General features: G+C 44.2%; 2 protein-coding genes across 5 annotated transcripts in view; one reads left to right on the plus strand and one right to left on the minus strand.

Annotated features, from left to right (window-relative positions):
- RAB14 (RAB14, member RAS oncogene family) overlaps window positions 1-13,952 on the plus strand; it is a 15,277-nt gene extending 1,325 nt beyond the window's left edge. The window contains exons 2-8 of the mRNA XM_042878981.1: window positions 6,480-6,538; window positions 7,115-7,168; window positions 8,616-8,793; window positions 9,870-9,936; window positions 10,758-10,845; window positions 11,132-11,162; window positions 11,846-13,952. Of these exons, the coding sequence (XP_042734915.1) occupies window positions 6,487-6,538; window positions 7,115-7,168; window positions 8,616-8,793; window positions 9,870-9,936; window positions 10,758-10,845; window positions 11,132-11,162; window positions 11,846-12,023 (648 nt within the window). The 5' untranslated portion in view covers window positions 6,480-6,486 and the 3' untranslated portion in view covers window positions 12,024-13,952. The remainder of the gene's footprint in view (window positions 1-6,479; window positions 6,539-7,114; window positions 7,169-8,615; window positions 8,794-9,869; window positions 9,937-10,757; window positions 10,846-11,131; window positions 11,163-11,845) is intronic.
- A 597-nt stretch (window positions 13,953-14,549) lies between these two features.
- The window catches only part of CNTRL (centriolin), a 28,784-nt gene continuing 23,464 nt past the window's right edge, over window positions 14,550-19,869 (minus strand). For 2 of the 4 annotated variants that reach the window (XM_042878941.1, XM_042878940.1), the window contains 10 exons: window positions 19,740-19,813; window positions 18,979-19,167; window positions 17,897-18,122; window positions 17,395-17,600; window positions 16,955-17,095; window positions 16,439-16,711; window positions 16,281-16,343; window positions 15,494-15,700; window positions 15,126-15,234; window positions 14,550-14,862 (listed from right to left, as the gene is read on the minus strand). In XM_042878941.1, the coding sequence (XP_042734875.1) occupies window positions 15,151-15,234; window positions 15,494-15,700; window positions 16,281-16,343; window positions 16,439-16,711; window positions 16,955-17,095; window positions 17,395-17,600; window positions 17,897-18,122; window positions 18,979-19,167; window positions 19,740-19,813 (1,463 nt within the window). In that variant the 3' untranslated portion in view covers window positions 14,550-14,862; window positions 15,126-15,150. Of the gene's footprint in view, window positions 14,863-15,125; window positions 15,235-15,493; window positions 15,701-16,211; window positions 16,344-16,438; window positions 16,712-16,954; window positions 17,096-17,394; window positions 17,601-17,896; window positions 18,123-18,978; window positions 19,168-19,739; window positions 19,814-19,869 lie in introns of those variants that run through there. The other 2 variants (XM_042878943.1, XM_042878942.1) reach the window with 2 other exon arrangements.

Below are 19,869 nucleotides of genomic sequence, written 5' to 3' on the forward strand. Positions count from 1 at the left end.
TTTTTTTTTTTTTTTCTCTCTCTTTTAAGAATTGTAAAAAAAAAAAAGTGGGTATTTTGAAGGACAGCAGTTTGAAAACAAACCTGTTATACAGGCGGTGCTGGGATTCAGAATGTAAATTGAACTTCTGAAGCTGCTTGCTCGCTCATGTGCATCAAATGGAACTCACGATTGTTTCTCTTTGCTGTATGTTTGTGGAACAAAGGAGGTGGACCTCAGTGTTTCTCTGAGGCTGTTTTCCCCCCTCCTCCCCAAGGTAATGACTCTCAACAGTTGCATGTTGCTCTGATGGATGATGCTGACAGTATCTTCTGGTTTTTGTATATACTGACCCTAAGCTCATCTGAGATCTCCGGAACTTCGCTCCTCTGCCTCCAATGTAGGTGTGTGGTGCAGGTGGGAGTCTCTTATAGGAAGAGGAGAATGTGGAAAGTGAGGCTGTGTGCTTACAGAAGTGAGGTCTGCACCTAAATGCAGGGAGCTTAGGAAACAAGATGGCAGAGCTTGGTGGAGTGAACTTGTTGAAGGGTTTCACCACCACAGTGTGTGCAGCTGGACAGCTGTTGAGGCAAATCAGAAAGTGGTGGTGGCGGCATGATATGTTCTCTTTATTTTAAATCAAGAGTGCTTCGACTGCGGGTTCTTCCAGAATCCTGACTCGGACTGAGGCCTAGTAAGTATTTAATGTGATCATGAAACAACAGAACAAACTGTTCCTTCAAAAGCAGCTGAAAGAAGGTCCTGCTCAGCTGCAAGCTCACCAGTCTCAGCCCAGCAGCTTGCTGGCCTTGTGCATTTCTAGAGAGAATAGCTGGGAATTCTAGTGCATTTCTAGAGAGAATGTGGGAAATGAGGAGCTGCAGAATGATCTTCAAAAGCTGATCGTGAAAGGCTTGCCTGACTGCTAGCTCTGATTGAAGACCACTTCAGCCAGACCTAGTGTCTTGTGCTTTATCAGATGCTTTAGCGAAGCCCAATCAGGGGCACTAGAGAGGATGAGTGCAGAAGAACTGAGGAATGAGTAAGAAACTGGGCAGCAAGAAGTGATGTTAAGAAAGCACGAGCTGCTAGCAGGTTGCTAAGGGCACTCCTCTGGGATCAATCTTATACATAGGGCTTTTTACAGACAAACATACCAAAAATAATAACTGAGGGGAATCGATGGTGGCTGTTAGGCCATTCTGTTTATGAGGGCTGAGATGTTCATACATCTAGGAACATCTGAATGTCCTTGGTGCATGAAGATAATACAACATCAGTGGAATTTAGTGGTACCTGTAGCTTGCTATAGACAGCTGACTGATGGGAGTTTACCATGAGTGTATTAATTGATGATAAAACTGTTACTGCCATCCAGTGTCATATGACTTTACAGAAGACCACAAGTGCTGCAATTACAGACTGTGCTTCCAGCAGCCCACTAAAGGAGGATCTGAGTTACACTGCCCTGCTTTGTGTGCTTGACAAAAGTCTTCATCAGAGGAATAATATCAGTTGAAACAATTGTCTCCCTGGACTTCTCTCCTTCCTGTCCTCCCTCCCCTATTGTTCTCTTCTTGGTGTTCAGTGCAAATTGATGCTTAAGAAAGTATGCACAGAAGGAAGGTTATGTGATGGGAAAGAGCGTAGCAACCCATTCATTTTATGTGAGGATTTAGAACTTATTCTAAATAATAGTTACTGATTGCGTACAATTCCACTTGTAACTAATCTTTTTTTTCCCCCACAAGTGAAAGTACTAATAGCTCTTAAAGAGTTGCAGTTTCTGAAAGTGATGTGGTGGTATTCCCTTCTGTAGAGGTAGGACTGAACTTGACTTCTGAGGCTTCTCTGCTGAAGTACATCTCTGAGGAATGCCCCAGACCACCTGGCTGGCTAGATAAAATACACACATCTCTGGCTCCAGACTAACTGAAGTGGCTGTCTGGCTGCAGTGGTGTGTTTTTTAAGAGGTATCATCTCTGTGTGGGCTGACCAGGTAATGGTATTCAGCACATGCAGTGATGACAGGTTCCAGTCTCTCCTAATAACATGCAGTTTCTTACTTAGCATAAAGCTGTGCAGATTCTCTGTGCAAACAACGCCCATAGGATGCCTAATGGGCTGCGTCCCTGAGCTGGGCTAGGAGGAGCTGCTGGGGCAGGTATGATATTAACAGTTCTAGGTGCACTGCTATAAAACTTGTAATAAGAGCAAACTGTCTTATCTCAGTTTATACAGATAGAGGCTGGTGTTTGAAACAGGGCATTGGAGAGATGTGAAAATAGTGGCACGGTGCCTCTTGTGTAGAGGAAGAAATGGCAATGTCACCAATATCTTGTTAAGGTTGCCTTCTCTGATAATAGGGAAGTGGAGACGATGTATGGAAAACGGATGACAGTGAAACATGTGGTAAAAAAAAATCCCATCCTAATTTTGTGACACAGAAATTAATTGTACAGGTTTTGAAGCTAGCAAAGATCTGTGTACAGTGAAGCATGATCCTCTGGCTAGCTGCCATCCTGAAATAATGCTCTAAGCTCTGGGGAAGCATTACCTCGGCAAAGGGAGCTGGAGTTGTTCTGAGTTGGCAGATTTTCCTGGAAGAAAGATGGCAGGCAGACCACGCTCCCAGACAGAACTACTTCTGCTTTCTGTTACCAGTAAACATATGGCTGGTTAACTTTGGCGTGTTGTATAATGCAGCTGTGGCTGAAGGTAAGTTATGCAGGCTTGGATGTGACTTCTTCAGTCCTGCAGTTCCTTCTGCCACCACTCTAGCTCACCAAGGAGGAAAACTGAACCCCTGTATTGGGAGAGGGAGCAGAGGGCTGTGAAGAGGTGTAAAACACCATTTTCTACAGATTCTATTGACAACACGTGAACCTCTGCAGTAGCAGAGCTGGTATTTTTGTGGTTACTGAGTTCTGTCTGGACTTCCTGCTTTTGTCTATAGTGAATGCTGAGCTTGGAGGTTTCTGAAGGCTGAATTCTCAGTGTCTTCTGTGTTGTCATGATTTTTGTCTTCCTGTACGTTGCAGAGCATTTCTGATCCAGCTTTATTTTTAGAGCTTGGTTGTCTTACAGCAGGGGTTGTTCTGTCTGTCCATTTAATGAAATGAAGGAATGGTGCGAAGTTGTGAAAAGTTGGGAATGTCATTATTAGCAAGGTTCTGTTCTGCTAAGGAGGTTAATATGCTGTTAATAGTTTAATCCTAGAGTTACAGACAGTAAGGACATCATCTCCTTTAATATGTTCATTTTGGCTGTGTGATTTTTATCTATATTAGGGTAAAACAAAAAACTGAGATGTCAATGTAATGCCAAGATGTAATTTGGGATGTTTCAGAATTGTCTGTAGCAGACCCTTGGAACAGGCTTTGCACTGATGCACTGCTTTTCTTTCTGTATCTGCTTAACTCAAGGAACTGCTTAAAGCTGGACTCTGTGTCTCCTTGAGCTTTCAATAAACATCTGCCATACGCTGTCAGAACCTCTCCAGCAGCTGTGTCAGGCTTCAGAGGTCTGGGCTCATCAGATCAGTGCATTTCTCAGCATTTTTACCAACATCCTCTTTCTTTGAGCTGGGGAAGGGGCGCGCTGGCTCTGGCTGCACACAGTGAGCTCTGTGCTATCGCACTGAGAGTGAGGGTGGTGTTGTCACAGTGAGACGTGGCTTGAAGTAGTTAGCCCTTCCATCCCATTTCTTAACAGACTTTGTTACCAAGTGCAGGATGTGGTTTTCTAACTCTTGCTTTGAAGTGGGAACTGATTTTGATGCATATGTTACAAAGCAGTGACAGTTTCTTTCATATCGGAATAGTGCAGTTGCAGACCTCTTTAAGTAAGGAGTGCAATGAGAGTGGGCATAGCTCAGCAAGTAAAAATGGTGTCAAGAAAACAGAGCTGTATATTTAGCAGTAAAGACTTTCCAGATTTTATGACACAGCCTGCACTGAGCTCCCAGTCTGTCCGTGCTTTTAATAAAGAGGCTTCCTCACCTTCCAGCAGGGCTCCTTCAAAGCTTAGACAGTGCAACCTCTTCCTTGTGTACTTCAGTATTGGAAGGTGAGGTGTTCAGAAGCGCTAACATCGAGTATTTGAGTGCTTATAGCAGTCCTTAGCCAACTGATGTTGGGAGAAGAGAGATGGGCAGCGGGGTTTCCTCAGGACAGATCTCACAGTTGTGTGGGTGGCTCCCTTTTCCCTTCAGAAAACCCATGTGGGCTGACAGATGCCCTTAACAGAGCACAGGGCTGCTGTGCAGGCTGTGTATTGGTGCTGCCTCTTCAGCTTCATGTGGCTGTAGGATGTGGGGTTGTTTTTTTTTTTTTTGGGGGGGCGGGGGGCCTTTGGCGGGGGGTATATTGCATTTCTGCTTTCTTCCCAAAGGATTTGCAAATATAAGTTGGCCTATTCAGGTTCTCTTTAATTCTCTTCCGTACCTCATAATATTCTGCTTTAGCCTTGTCTGCCATCAGATGAACTGCAGCATGAATGGTAGAAGTAGTGCATTGGGTCAGGAGGTGTAACTGGGGCTGGTGGAGAGGAGGGACAGGAAGATGTGTTTGGATGTTCTGAAGTATACTTCTGCAGTAAGTCCTGTGCATTAAAATCTCAAATGTAGTTCTTTGTCTGTCTTTGCCAGTTTTGGAATCAACCAGCATGAGTACTGAAGCTGACACTGTAGCTGTGGAGCTGATCACTTGTAGGAAACATGGGCTGAAGTTGTTGGCTTGCTGGACAGCAGGTTGGGGCGGCACATCTGAAACCAGGAGCGTGAGCTGTGCTGCAGTGCAGTGCTGGAAAGCAGTGAGCAGCTGTGCCAGAGTGGGGCCTGGGGTGACGGCGGTGTGGGGCAGCTGTGTGCCATTTCCTCTGCAGCTGTGGAAGAACTTGATGTAAATCACCTTATGGAAAGGACAGTTCTTGGAACCACACAGCACCTAGTCTGGAATCTTGTTTTTTGCTAACATGGGCAAGAATGAAAAAAAAAAAATGCTTTGTTTACTATATTGCATTAAAATTGGATTGATGAAACACTGTGTGTATCCGTATAGGACTTAATGGAGGTACTTTGCTTACTGCTTGGGCTAGAAGGAACTCCTGTATCTTGAGGAAAGCATGATAGAAAGGTGCAGATCCACAGCTGGCCCATGGTAAATGTTTCTCACCTTCCCCTTGGAGCTGTTCTCCTCCAAGGTCTAGATATGAGTGTTTGCTTTAAACCTCTGCTGTGTGAAGCGGTGGCTGTCAGCTTGTGTCCTGTGAGTGAGGTTTGTAGTCAGTCACCTTAAGACAACAATTCACAGCTATGCATTAATGTTGGCTGAGGAAACATTTGCTTTTCAAAAAGGTTCAGGCTCCTAAGTTTCCTTGTTTTCATTTCTTTGCTGCTGTGGTTTGTCGTGTGGATGACATGTGGCTGCATGGAGTTACCTTCCTAGGCTGAGGCCATGTTGTCTATAAGAGTGCTGTGTTGCTCATGGCTGGCTATCTGCCACGCGGGAGCAGGAAAGGAAATGCTGAATTCCTAATAGAAACTTCCTATTTGCTTAAATGAGGGCACTTACATCTTGGTTAAATTAAAGTCTGGGACAAAAGCAGTCATTTTGCTCCCGGATGACAAAAATAATAAGTCTGAGCAGTGTAGACTTGTAATCCTGTTTATGTGGTATGGTAGTGATAAGTAGTTTACACAGCTGAGGCCATTTTAATTCCTCCTACATGTAGGAAAACTGCAATGTTGAAAGTATTTATCCCAAACAAATTCTAACACTATCACTTAAATCCTCTGTAGAGGAGCAAAGGTAAGCGGGTAAATCTTGCAAGATCAGTGAGCTGTGCTGTTTGAAACAAAGAAACCAAAGGGTTGCTGAGCTTTGGGGTGATTCTGCTCTGCTGGCAGAGGCACAGGTGTGATGAGCCCTCCTCTCTGACTTGGGCTCCTCCACTGATGTGGACATGCAGAAGTCCAGGCTGCACTTCATGCTGGTGCAGCATTCCTTTGCTGTTTCAAGTCATTTGAACTGTTAAGTGCAAACTGATGCTTTTTGTGTTTCTGTTGCAAGTCCCCAAAGCGGTCATCATTCCAAACCACTGGTTTTATTTAACTTCAGATAACTTTTTATTTTCAGCTCCCATCAGCTATGGGGCTACCGAGTGCTGGTCTGCTTGGTGACCATTTAAACCAAGAACCTGCTGGAGCCTTTGATAGCTTAAAAGTTTTCTTGATGACACTGAATGGGTATCAGTACTAACAACATTTTTCTGCTCAGATTCTTGCTGATGGGAGTTCAGAGCAAATGGGCTGGGAGTTCTGCTGAATGCTGGGAAGTGCAAAAACACTTCAACTGTGAATGAGAAGATGGTTGGGGGGGAGGGAGAGGAGGAGAGGTCATTTTTTCTTGGCTTGTGTGGGGCTCAGATGGCTGAAATGGGTTCAGTTCAAATAAGCAGCAGTTCTGATATGTTCTGCTTTCTTTTTGTTTGTATTTCAGTGCCACAATGGCAACTGCACCTTACAACTACTCCTACATCTTTAAGTACATCATTATTGGTAAGTACTGCCAATGTCTGTGTAGCGGTGTGCCTCCAAACTGCTGTGATTTCTGCAGGGTTCTTATGGAATAGCATTAGCTCTGAGCAGTTCCTCATCCCACTTCAGTCCCTCATAGATCACCATGTTTGCCCTAAAGCCTTGGCAGCTGGTAGAGATGAACACAAATGCTTTGTGTGCTGCCAGGAGGGCTGGGGATGAGGCAGGTTGCTTCTCCGTGTTTCTGATGGACTCACAATCACAAGTAATGCAGCAGGGGGCGAGCACTCAGTGTGGTGTGCTTCCGTTTCTTGCAGGTCAGCTTATTTTGACCTTGTGAAACACAAACGTGAAGTCAGTAATGCAGTTATCATCATTTGTGTATTTCTGCTCCGCCCTTGCTTGCAGCTCTGTACCTGTAACCCAAATTACAGCGTGGCTGTAATGCTGGTAAATCTTGAAGGCCGTAGCCAGGTGCAGGAAGTTGCATGTTAGACCTGAGAAGGGAACGGTGGCCTGACCCTGCATGGTGTGGGATGACAGAATGTGCTTGTTGTGAGGATTTGGTGTCTGCCTTAACTGCTCTTTCTGTAACAGGGGACATGGGTGTAGGAAAGTCCTGTTTGCTTCACCAATTCACGGAAAAGAAATGTGAGTATTTCAACACAATGTTCATTGAAACTGGTGCACTTCATCTCTCTTTCTTGCCTTTCTGCTTCTGTCATAGGTGAGCTTGATGTATATCTTAACGTGGGTAGGTTTGTACTGTGCTTGGTCAGGCTTTTCTTTTGACATTTGCAATTACAGACACAAAATGCTGATGTAGTAATAGCAAGAATGATGTCAGTTCTGTCTGAGAGTGGGAAGAATGTATGCATTTCTACAGCTTTTCCAGGGAACTGTGGTATGAAATAGTGAGATACATTGTCTGAAGTTTGCATGTATTTAATATTGGTATGGCTGAAACACAGCTGGAGTTTTAAAAATTAAGTACTTTAAAGGGGTGGGGGATTCACTTTTCATAGGCTGCAGATTTAAGCATTGTCATTCTCTGTAGCTGCTGTGACTCATGGCACTAGGACTGCTCCTGCGTGATGGTGTTCAAGGCTTTCAGCATTCCGTCTCAACTGTAATATTCCTTCATGTATGCTATCCTAGCTAATTAAGAATTAGCTTCAGCTCTTCCTACTAATCTGCATTGTCTGGAGTTTGCAGTGGCTGCTATGAACTCCTGTGACTTCCCGTGTAGCTCACGCTCGATGGACACGTCTGTAGTTATTTGTTGCTACAAAGTTGGTCTTTATCTTGCACTCCTGGGTGTGCAATAGCTGTGTGCACGCTGCAGACTGAATGTTCCTGTTTTGTGTAGGAAGTGAATTTTTAACTGCTGCTTTGAATCCAAACCCCAGATAACCCACTTGTTTCAGTGCTACTTTGCATACGGTTCCATTTATGAACAGGCAGTGACTTGTTCTTAGGTGTGCTGAGCAGAAGGGCTGCAGTCAGACAAGCTGATTTATCAAACGTCTCTGCTATGGGACTCTTGAATAAAGGTGGCATTCAACCTTTCTCTATTTTCTTCACTGCTCGTAAAGATGAGCACCTTAAGATGGATTTATTGTAATAATCAGAAGCCTTTTAGTATTTGATTTGCTGTATGAAAACTGTTAATGAAATTGACTTTCCATGGATGGTCACAGACTTTGCTCAGTCTGAACCCACTTGAATATTCGTTTCTCAACTGTTTCAGGCTTTTAACCCCATCTTGGTAATTCCTTAAAGTTTCTTTATCCTACTGTGTTAAAATAATTAATTTCTGCAAGGGCAGGGCTGAGATCAGCTGACTCAACACTTTCTGATATGCACGGTGTCAGTTATAAATGCCCTGGGGAAGACAAGGAATCCTTTTATTCTTCAAACAGCAGTTCAGGAGGTAATTCATTAAGTGACACAGTTCAGTTACTGTAGCTGCAAAAAGGCCTTAGAAGGAAGAAAGGAAGATGTGCTCAAGATGTCAGGAAGGCGATGGTAGTGAGATCTCTGTGGCAGGGACAGTGCACTGCAGAGATCTGATCTTCCCTCTTATTTTTCATGACAGTTATGGCGGACTGTCCCCACACAATTGGTGTTGAATTTGGCACAAGAATAATTGAAGTTAGCGGCCAAAAAATTAAACTACAGATCTGGGATACAGCAGGACAAGAGAGATTCAGGGCTGTCACACGAAGCTATTACAGAGGAGCAGCAGGAGCTCTCATGGTCTATGACATTACCAGGTAAGGTGCTGCTGGCTGGCTGTCGTCACTGTGTTCTCTGAAGCTCTTTGGGTCTGCAGCTCTCTCTGTGCTGCTCTGTCTCCTTGCCTTCACCAGAAGACTCGATGTCACGCTGTGTGAAGGTTACCACCCTTCTTTTCCTGAATACTTGAAGTGCTTAAGAGCTGAAAATGAAACGTAGGGAACTGAGTGCTTCTGGAAAATGCCACTGGTGACAAACCAAAGGATGCTGCGATTCCAGATCTTGGCTGCCTGTGTTGAAGTTGGCTGGAAAATTGGCTTTACTCTTAGAACTTGCCTGCAGTACACGAGCTGCTCACTTGCTAGTGATGAGGGAGGCAGTGAATGCTGCTGCTTACCTAGCGAAAATATTCTGAGTAGGCACAGAACAGAACATTGCTTTATTGCAATGGGCTGTGCAAATGTGTTTGATGTATGTGAGAGAATTGGAAGAGTAGCCCATGAAGAGGCTCAGAAGTGAGACTTCTCCGATGAAAGGAGATGGCGCAGAAGCTGTTCTGTTCTCCATTTGCAAATGAAAATTAAAGATGCTGCTGGGAGAACAATTAATCAGATGTGCAACATGAAATACTTCTGCCTTCCTGTATCTCCCCCCGCATCTTCCATGGCTGTTCTTGATGTTCTTTGTGCACTTATCTTTTGTACACATAAATGTATCACCTGTTTGCTTAACTACAAAGCAAATGATGCGATGTGCTGTTTGTTGCCAAGGTTCTGTACAGAGCTGTACTGCTGTACCCAGCTCTCTAACAGTATCTGACAGGAAATCCTTTAATTGTTCTATATAACACAACATGAACGTTGTCCTTGTGGAGACAGTGACACCAGTGAGCTGGTCTCTGTCCTTCCACCTTGTTTGTGTTGCTCTGTGCTTTGAAAGTGAGTTTGTTGAAGTCTTGGTACGTGTCCAAACAAGATGCTGCTGCTCCCTGTTTCTTGAACTGGGAGAGGAACAGGTATGATGTGTGAATGTGCTTAATGGATGCTAACTGTGCTGATGGCACTTAGTTAAAAAATACTGTGGCTAAAACCTGTACTCACTTGATTCTTTGCAGAAGAAGTACGTATAATCACTTAAGCAGCTGGCTGACAGATGCAAGGAATCTCACCAATCCAAATACTGTAAGTTGGACTCTATTTAGCTTGAAAGCAAGAGATGGAAGGCTTAGGCCAAGCATCTGCAGTGATAGCAGTGCTCTTTAGAAGGAGCTGCCTCTGTTTCTCAGCTACTTAGTTCTGAATGCCCTCGCTCTCCAGCAGATCAGAAGCTCTTCCCTTACTGCAGTTGGTGCAGAAATGCAGGTTTTTGTGCAGGAGAACAATGGCTTGTTTCAAAAATCTTACTGTGCTTTACTTCTTGGGGGCCTTTTTCCAACTGTTGGAGACCAAAATTATGGTAACCTCTGAAAAGAGCTTAACTTCTGTTCCTACTGCTCAGTGCCTTGTGGTAACGAGGTGAATTGGATGTAAACTGAATCCTGAGCAGAAGCTGTCCTGCTTTTTGGTGGAGTAGGAAGGAGGGCTGTTCTGCATCTTTCTGGCTAAGCAACAAACCTGTTGTCCTTCAGTCTTCTTGTGAATGACTCTGAAATGCTTTAGAACCAAGCTTTTGGGAAGACTCCCTGCTGCAGTGGAAGAGAACTTGTAAAGATTCTGGTTGGGTCAGCAGGCGACCAAACGCGAGATGTCCAATTTCAGGACTGAGCCGTAGGGCTGCTGCTTTCTAGGACCTCATCTCATGAGAAGGCTGAAAGAATTGAAGGTAGCAGCTGTTCTGACCATAGAGGGGCACTGCTGGAGCAGCACTGCCCTGAGCATACATGAGTTCTGCAGTTATGCTATTTCACGTTTCCTTTTTATTTTTCATCTTTTCTAGTAAAGAGGGTAGTAGTGATGAAGCTAACGAGCTTTTTCTCAGGCTAATTTTCTCTCTTCTGCCCTAGGTGATAATCCTCATAGGAAATAAAGCAGATCTGGAAGCACAGAGAGATGTTACATATGAAGAAGCCAAACAATTTGCTGAAGAAAATGGTGTGTTTTTCTTTTTTCTCTTGAGCCATTGTTTCCTATGTGATAGTGACATTAAAGTGAACAGCTTACAAAGTTATGTTGTTATATGTGCAAACTCCTGTGGTGCCTCAGTGTAACTCCATCTGCTTAGCTTTGGAAGTCAGCTTGTGTACTGATGATGCCCCAGCTTTGTCATAAAATATCGTGGAGTACTGAAGTAGCCTTTTGCACAGAACTGAACGCCATAACGTGACTATTTGGGACTCTTAATGCATTGACTGACAGTTAAATTTCTGTTTCTAAACAGGTTTATTGTTCCTTGAAGCAAGTGCAAAAACGTAAGTTACTTCTTCCCAGAGTAATGTGTCAGATGTTATGTTTAAAAAGAATATATTGGTTATGGGTGAATGCAGCCACAAGGTTCAAGTGTAGCACTGTTCTACAAGCAAAAAAAAATCAGTTTGTTTTAGCTAGAGCTTGTTTCAGCCTCAGATGGATGAGTGTGTGGCTAATGGGGGTCCAAGAAGCCGTGACTTCCCTCAGGCCTTTCCAGCTCTCCAAGGGAGCGCTCAGCTCTTCATCTCACAAAGGAGGCACCACGCGGTGCTCTTGTAGGCTCTGATGGTTGGAGAGCCTGACAGAATGCAAGGGAGCGGATCTCCATGATGCAGGATGTTCCAGCTGGCACCTGTTCTAACAGAGCTTCCTAACAAAGTGGTTTGGACTAACAAATGCTCCGCTGTCCTTTGACCTTTCAGAGCTGTTCTGGACGTACAGCTCGGTGCCTCAGCTTATTGCTGACACTCAGTGTTCAGGTACAGAGTGGTGTTCAGGGCTCCTCCTAATGGCTGTAACGGCTAGAGACTGAGTTACTGTTAGACCTCATAGCCTGTCTGCTTTTAAATACTGTGAGTTCTGTTGCTTGAGACAGAAGCAGTGAGGACATCCAGCCAACTGCCTGTACCGCCTGTGTTGCTTTGCTGAAGTGTAACCTAAGTAACTCCTGCTGCTCTTCTTGTAGTGGAGAGAATGTTGAGGATGCATTCCTGGAGGCTGCCAAGAAAATCTACCAGAATATCCAAGATGGAAGCCTGGATCTGAACGCTGCAGAGTCGGGTGTACAGCACAAACCATCAGCTCCGCAGGGGGGGCGGCTAACCAGCGAACCCCAGCCCCAGAGAGAAGGCTGTGGCTGCTAGTGACCTCTTTCATGGCTTCATTTCTGACCTTTCACCTCTGTCTGTTGGGAGCAGTGCTTTTGATTGCTTCCCTGTCTTCTGTACATCTTATTGGGTTTAATTAAAACTGAAACAAGTTTAACACAGTACTAAACTGCTAAACAACTTTAGATGTAATCAGGTTATCAAAGGCAAGTAGAGTAATAAAACCTCTCCTGCATGGTGAATCTAGAAGTTTTTTTTCCTTGATTGTCCTTGTGATAGTGTCACAGATACATAATTTAAACTGAGCACTGATGCTGGACTCATGATTTTACACTTTTGCAGGGCTTTGTCTCGTACGGTTTAATTTTATGGTTCTTCAGCCTTTCTTCCCCACCTCTTAACTGTGTAGAGCTGTCCATAGTAAAGGATAAGTTTTTGGTTTTGTTTTGTTTTTTTTTTTTTTTTGCTGTGAAATGACTTCTGATGGTAGAAAGGGGCTCCGTACCAATGTGCTTTGTTGGAAGAATTCCCCATGTGTGCATGTTGGGGGCAGGGGGTGGCGCAGGAGTGCACACCTTGCACAGGGAAGCAAACATTCACTCTTGTGCTCATAGCTTTACATCATTTTTTGCCACTTTTATCCATTTGCTAACAGAACGTAAATATGTATAAAATTTGAAGGAACTGAGCTAACAGTGAAATACATCCTGTGTATATGATTTTAATGAAGAAAATGATTACTGGCATTAGAACAGTATATAAGAAAATATCAGTTGTACAGTATGACCTGTATGTGACCACGCTGCCCATCAGTACAGACATGGTGTAACTGCAGTTCACTACCAGCAGCTTAACGCCTTGGTGTTGACAGTGGACATTGTGCTGGGGAACTCCAGCCCCAGTGCCGAAATTAACACTAGTGGAATCTGTCCTTCATCTTTGCACTGTGGTATATCTATGCCATGTTATTAATCCTGTTCTGTGCAATCAGCAGTGTGCTAACCTGCTTTTTTCTTCTGTAAGCATTTCGCATTATTGGGCTTCATGACCTGCCTTGCTTTGTGTACCAAGGCCGGTTCTCTTGCACATCTTATGCTTTTATACCTTTAACTTTTGAATGGTCAGATACCGAACTGGACAGTCAGAACAACTTGTGCTCTCTAGGGAGTTGTAGCTACTGTTGTATTTTAACACTACAGCTGAGGGCTGCTTCTGGGGCAGGTTTCTTCTTGAAGAGTGCCACCCTCCTGTGTAGCAATGTGCTACTTGTGTAAAGGGGAGACAGCAAAACCCACGCGTGTACACGACAACTGAGTGGGATTTACTGTGCTGTCAGGACTAGAATGTGTCACTATGCAGCACTGTATGTCACGTGTAGCTTCAAGAATACGCTGAGTACAGTTTCAAAAAGGAAAGGGTGTTTAACCACCATCAGGTGTCCAACTTCTAGTCTTACTGCAGTGTTGAAAATACAAAGTAGTCTTAAATTCCTTTTCTAGACACTAAAACTATAAACTGTTTGGACATGTAAGTCAACAGTGGTACCAGAGTATTGTACAGTCAATGTTAAATAAAAGCCAAAAAAACTGGAATGTGCAGACAATAGGATTTGGGTAACTTGTTTGTGCGCTGTCCCTTCGTTTTGTCTGGTTAGTTTTTTTTAACTAGTACTCTCTAGTAGATGGTGTTTGAGCTCTACAGCTGATGCGTCCTGCTTAAACCAAGGTTGCACCACAGCGGGGTTTGCCCAGGGACCAGGACCTGCTGCTGCCATGAAGTGTGGAAGTAAATGTTCTAATGACTACAGCTTGTTGAGGTGCAATACCTGTATTCCCAGAATAAGTTACAGTAGGCCTTATTGTTTCTGTCACAGAAAGGATTTGTTTGGACTGCTGTACTCCTCATTTGATGTAACGATGCTATTAATCTAAATATTTGTAAATAAAGTACCTGTATCTAGATAAACTGCAGTGCCTTGTGTTAATTGCTCTGCCCTTCTCTACTTGTGCTGTGCCTTACGGCTGCAGTTCTTCACTCCTGCCTTCCTGGCCTATTTTCTGCCTGCCCCATTCCCCTGGCTTGCAAATGCTGCAGTGTGGACACTTCTGCTTTGGGTGCTGGGGAAAGCTGTTAGAAGAGAGAAGTTACACAAGATTCCCTTCTAAGGGAGGCAGTTGTACTTTAACTGCTTTTGTTAACTTTTAAGAGGGGCCTTAGGAGTAAAATGCGATAGGCTGCTTTTGCTTTTCTGCTTCCCTAAAGCCTTCCTCGGGCTGTAACAGGCCTGGGGGAAGTGGGGAGTGTGATTATTGCTGCCAGAGGTGGCAGGTGATGATGATCACGTAGATGAGAGGGCAAGGTGGAAAAGTACTGAAATCTGCCTCCAGTAAAAGGGGGAGAAGCTCTGGAAAATCACTGTGTCCCCTCAGGGGTGCAGGAGCACAGAGGTGCTTGGAGCTGCTCCTACTGCCACCATCAAGGTGTTACAGGATGCATATTAGAAACAATACTTGGGGAGAAGAAATAAGGGTGAAGGTAAGCTGTAGTCACAAACTTATTGTAAGAAAGTATTCAAAAATAGTTTTATTTAACATTCATGCATTTGAAAACGTGACAACTCAAAAGGTAAACTGAGAAATACCCCCATTTCAATGGGAACAGTAGTTGTAGACACTCCTAAATCCTTATTTTTTGGAATAACATATATACAGAAAACTCCCTTATAGACATACAGAAACTTCACAGTACTGAGCTGTTATTGCTGGTAAATACCTTTTTAAAAAGGCTTGTGGAGCAGTGAGGTAGAAGGCTTCAGGAGTGGAAGATGATGGCACAGCCTCAGGGAGCACCAGAGCACATGCAGATCAGCTGCTGTCTAAAAGAGAGGGACAGGAGTGACTGCACATGAAGGAGAGAAGCTGGCATGGTGTGACCTGCTCTGCCTGGGGCACAGCCCTCACTTGTTCTGGGCATGCAGCATCGACAGTTGCAGCTGTACATCTAAGAGCCAAAACAGCACTGACTGCTTGGACACCAAGCACAGGAATGCTTTCATTTGTCCCACAGCAATGGTCTGGGAGCAGGGCTGGGCCCACCTCTTCCCTTGGTCACTCCAACTCAGCTGGAGTCATCTCTTACCTCTGGCACTCCACTGAGGAATTTCTCATGAGCAGGAATGCCACGTCTGTGCCACTGCTGGAACGCCTGCTGAGCTGCTGGGGAAGTGTGTGTGTCCTGTCAGGGCAGCCTAGAAAAAAGCAGAACTCTGAGTAATGAGTCGTTGTCTCAGAGCTGAGGTCATGAAGGAAAAAAAGGATGAAAACTAATCTTACAAGAAAGCCTGCCTGCCTCACACAAGTTGCTGCTGGCAAAGAACTAAGTGCAGAAGGATCGTCCCACCTTCAGAAACCCTGCAGTGCCTCCAGCTGCAAGGCACACAGCCCTAACAGACTACGAGTGAGCTAAAAATCCTTAAAGTTACCAGAATTGTTGCACTAGAGGATTACCTGTGTTTTTGTTACATTCAGAGCATCACGAAGAGACAGCAGACCTGATGAACTTTCAGCTAGGAACAGCGAGTCTGAGGAAGTGCTGCTGACCAGGTCATCCAGCGCGTCAACCTGTCGCTTCAGGCTGTGAAGGGTGCCTTGTGTTTGTTGTTTTCCTCTGATCAGTACATCCACTTGCTTGGACATGCAGTGCCAGAGCTGAGCCTGAACAAACGGTTAATTCTATTTGCATCCAGTCGGTGTAGTTTTCAAGACTACATTTAAGAAGTCTGAGGCCAAGCCATAAAGGACATTCTATTAAAATCTCCCAAATCACAAGCAGCTGGCAACAGGTTTGCAATTCAACTGACCACTAAATAGTTCACCTCCTTAAGTCAGAAACAAGTTGTGGTTCTGTGGCACCTCATCATTAACTGCTCGAAAGGAACAGATACGCTCTGACTGAACTGTGCCCTCATCTCCTCTGTAAATGGCTACAAGTGCCTGTGAACTGCTGATTCTTATGTGACTAACATACAACAGTGCAACATAAGTGATGGGATGATGCTGGCATACTCCAAAAGCCAACTCTAATTATTTAACATTGTTCCTCTTGACAGAACGCGTCACTGCTGCCTGTTTTCTACTATTCCCACCTAACAAGACACCCAATTATATATATATGGCCATTATATACGGGGTGACTGTGACAGCTGGACAAGGATCTCCCACACACCCATTTTGTTCAGACTCTTTTTGGAAGGGACCTGCAGACAGATCTGTGCAAAGGTAAGAGATGGGCCACCTTCAGCCGATCCTCATGATGCTGCAGTTTCTCTCGGAGAGCCTCTCCACGCCACTGTTCATCCTGTTGGCAACACAACACATCCAGCAGCTGAGCGTGACGACACGGCCACGCTCAGCAGCAGTGTGAGCAGCAGCCACTGCCTGAGAGCTTTTTACCATTATGAAGATCTGAGAAAAATCCAACTTCCTTTCCAGTGAGAACAATCTTTTGTCAGCATCAGCAAACGAAAACATCTCCTCTAAATCATCAGATTCACACTGCATGCTTCTATTTACTGCAGAAAACGCTTCCAAATCTTCCAGTTCTGGAGGAGATGGGCTTGAAGATTTAAACCTTGTTTTAATACTGTCTTCAACCTCTGATTTAAGCAATGTTGCTGTGTCCTCTATTTCCCTTTGTCTCTTTTCCAGGTCTTCTTGAGTCTTAACCTGCAACGTAAAATAGTCTCACTGCTTTGCTGAGATACCACAAACACATCAACCCAGAGGAATTTCCCATGTAACCCAACAAATCTTTCTGCAGCATTTACATTTTGACCACTGAAATCAAATTGTAAGCTCTCTGAACAGATGCAGCCCTAATTATGAAATTCACTTTATTTGCCTACGAGGCACCGGTCTGGAAGACGCTGCTTTTCCCCAGACAGCCTTTATTTGGGTACTCAGTTATACCTGATTTTGGAGATCCACGTAGTTCTGCTGGATCTGGCCAAGCTCTTTCATCAGGTGCTTGGTTCGCTCATGGTTGCTCTGTGCCACTTGTTCAGCAGCTGCTATATCACTCTGCAGGCAGTTATTTGCATGCTTTTGTTCCTAGGAAAATGCAGAAAAGATTGCCTTCTACTGTGAGCACCCACTTGAGAAAATGAATCGAGAGCCTTTATGAGACAATTTCTTCAAGTTAAAATGCAGGAACAGCATTAATAAGAGTAACCCAAGGTACTCTGCAGCACAGCCTGGAAATATCAGAGTTTGGCTGCTTCAAAATCCATCTCATCAAAGTTAACACACGACTTTTGCTCCTCAGCAATAAGAGGGGTATTCTATCATTTTGATGTTCACAAAATAACCAAAAGCCTCTAATGTTCCCCCTTCCTCCAGTCAGGACTTACATGCAGTTCTCTTTCAAACTGTGTCCTCTGCATTTTCATTGCTTCCTTCAGACTGCAGATCCGTTTTTCTGCTCTTTTCCTTTCTGCTGCTAGCTGCCCCTGCAGATGGTTCACCTCAGACTTGGAGACTTTCAATTCGTTTTGGAGAGACTGAATTTCTCTGTTTTTCTGTTGTACCTGTAGTTCTTTTTCTGATACCTGATGTTCTGTAAACAATATTTAAACTGACACTGATTAGCAGAAATGTAAATACCTTGGCATATTTCAGACATCAGACATTTTCAAACCACTCTGCTGAGTGATGTTTAGATAAACATTGGCACCAGGTGAGAGGTGACAAAGCTGCCTTCAGAATTTCAGCTCTCCGAGGAACGAATTTAAGGATCAGGAGTCAAATAAAGTGCTGAATTAAAATTCAAGCAAGATTAACAGAACTATTGGTTGGTTTCACTAGACTTAGCACCCACACACTGCAATGATAAACTTGTGTGACAGATCTTACTGCTTTTTCTGACAGTTTCTTCAAGCGCTGCAAGTTGAGATGCTTCTTTTTCCAGCTTCCTGTTGTTTTCTTCTGTCAGCCTTACTTTTGCTACTGCCTCTTCCAGTTTCTCTCGCTGATCCCTGAGTTCCTTTTCCAGAAGTAGTTTCTGTTCTTTGAGTTTAGCAGTATTTTCTTCCAGTTTTTTCCCTTCGTGTTCTGAATTTTGCTTGAGCTTATAAAGGATCTGCCAAAAACAAATACAACTTTAAATCGGTACGGTTTCACTCGTAGCAACTCAGTCAGAACCAATACCATCACCAAACAACGCTGCAGAAGTTGAAGCAGCAGCAATCTGAAACAAGAAATACGGTCTGGTACTCAGTCCAAACAGAAGTGTTGGTCATTTTCCCTCCTTAATTTCCCTGTTTTTCTTTTGCTTAGTGCTTTATTGAAGCCAAATAAGGTAACTTCCACAAACAATTAATTGATGGTCTTGCACAGAAGTGCGGTAGAAGAGCAAGAAGCAGCTACAAATAGTAAACCACTCAAAATAAGCTTTGAGATACCAGAAATAAACTTCAAGATAAGAGTTCTGGATCTCCTGCTGCTTAGTTTTTGAGTTCTGGAACACAGATGCATTTTGTTTTGGTCAGTTTTATTTGAAATCCACGTTATCATTTCAGATACCCCCACCGGTCGCTTGTCTCCCCCAGCACACACACTATGAAGGAGTTCTCCAAGCTGTATCCAGCTGCTCCTGTTTGTCAGCTGACAAACGAGAAGTTATAGAGAACTGCCTCTGCCAGCCCCTGTCCTCACCCAACCCAGCAGGCACACAGCACTGCACTGTGCCTCCCACTACATCAGCCCTTCTTGCACACAGCTCTGCACACAAAGATCCCACCAAGAAGGAAGAGTCCTTTGCTGGGAGGCTGGATTTCAGTCAGACACAACAGGATGCTGAAGCTCCTCTTACTGCTACTCCTCATGAAGTCACACTTTCTGTCTCTAAATGTTATTTGTAAACCTGCAGCCAAAGCTTTTCCACCTGCATTATTTCAGAGGCCAGGCCAAAGCTCAGTAAGTCTCAGGTTATTTACCGCTTCTTGTTTGGCCAGTATTGTTTCTTTCTCTTCAATCTCTTTCTGGAGCTGCTGCAAATGGTTCTCTCTCTTTTTCTGTCTCTCTTGGCAATCCTTACATTTCTTTACACATTTTAGAATATCTTCTTTTAGGGTTGCCTGCTCTTTCAGCAGCTCTTCCTGGTGCTTTGTATTATCTTTCAAATTCTAAAGACAGAACAGAAGATTAATCAACATAACTAGCTGGTAAAAGTAACAGGCTCTGACTAAAAAGGCTTCCACGTGAATCTAACTCATCATCCCTACCCACACTGCAGACTGTCTCCTTCCTGACCCAGCTCAAGTGAATTAACAGAACAGTAATCACCAGATGAAGCACTAGAAGGTGCACGTAATCAAGGAGATAAAATGAGTGACAACACTCAGCACTGACCACCACCAAAGCCCACCTGAAGGATGCTCTCCGACATCCCATCGGGTGCTTTTGGCAATGAAACCTGACCAGGATCAACATGACAGCTGCCGCCCCCCTTCACAGTCAGAAGAGGAAAACAAATTCTCTGTTGAGGTGCCTACTGTAGTCCTGATCACTCCAAACCCAGCAAGAACAAAGAAGTCAACCAGCCACTGTTTATTAGCTCTGCAACGGATCTGCATTTGAGACAGTGTGCTTAATGGAGAAACGGGTGATGGACTGGCAATCTGATAAAAGCTGCCCCTTGTTTCTGCCATCAGTTCACTCATTGCATTACAACCTCCTGTATTTGACCCAAACCAACCTGTTCTGCCAGCTGAAGCTGCTGCCTGGACTCACTTAATTCTCCTTTCAGCATCTCCAGTTCGTTCTTCTTTTCTAGAAAAACAGTTGGTGAAAGACATTTTCAATCAGTGTAGCAATGGAACAGATCA

This window comes from Lagopus leucura, unplaced genomic scaffold (genome assembly GCF_019238085.1).
Source record: "Lagopus leucura isolate 7727_CA_CO unplaced genomic scaffold, USGS_WTPT01 Super-Scaffold_100022, whole genome shotgun sequence".
In the NCBI taxonomy this organism is placed as follows: domain Eukaryota; kingdom Metazoa; phylum Chordata; class Aves; order Galliformes; family Phasianidae; genus Lagopus; species Lagopus leucura.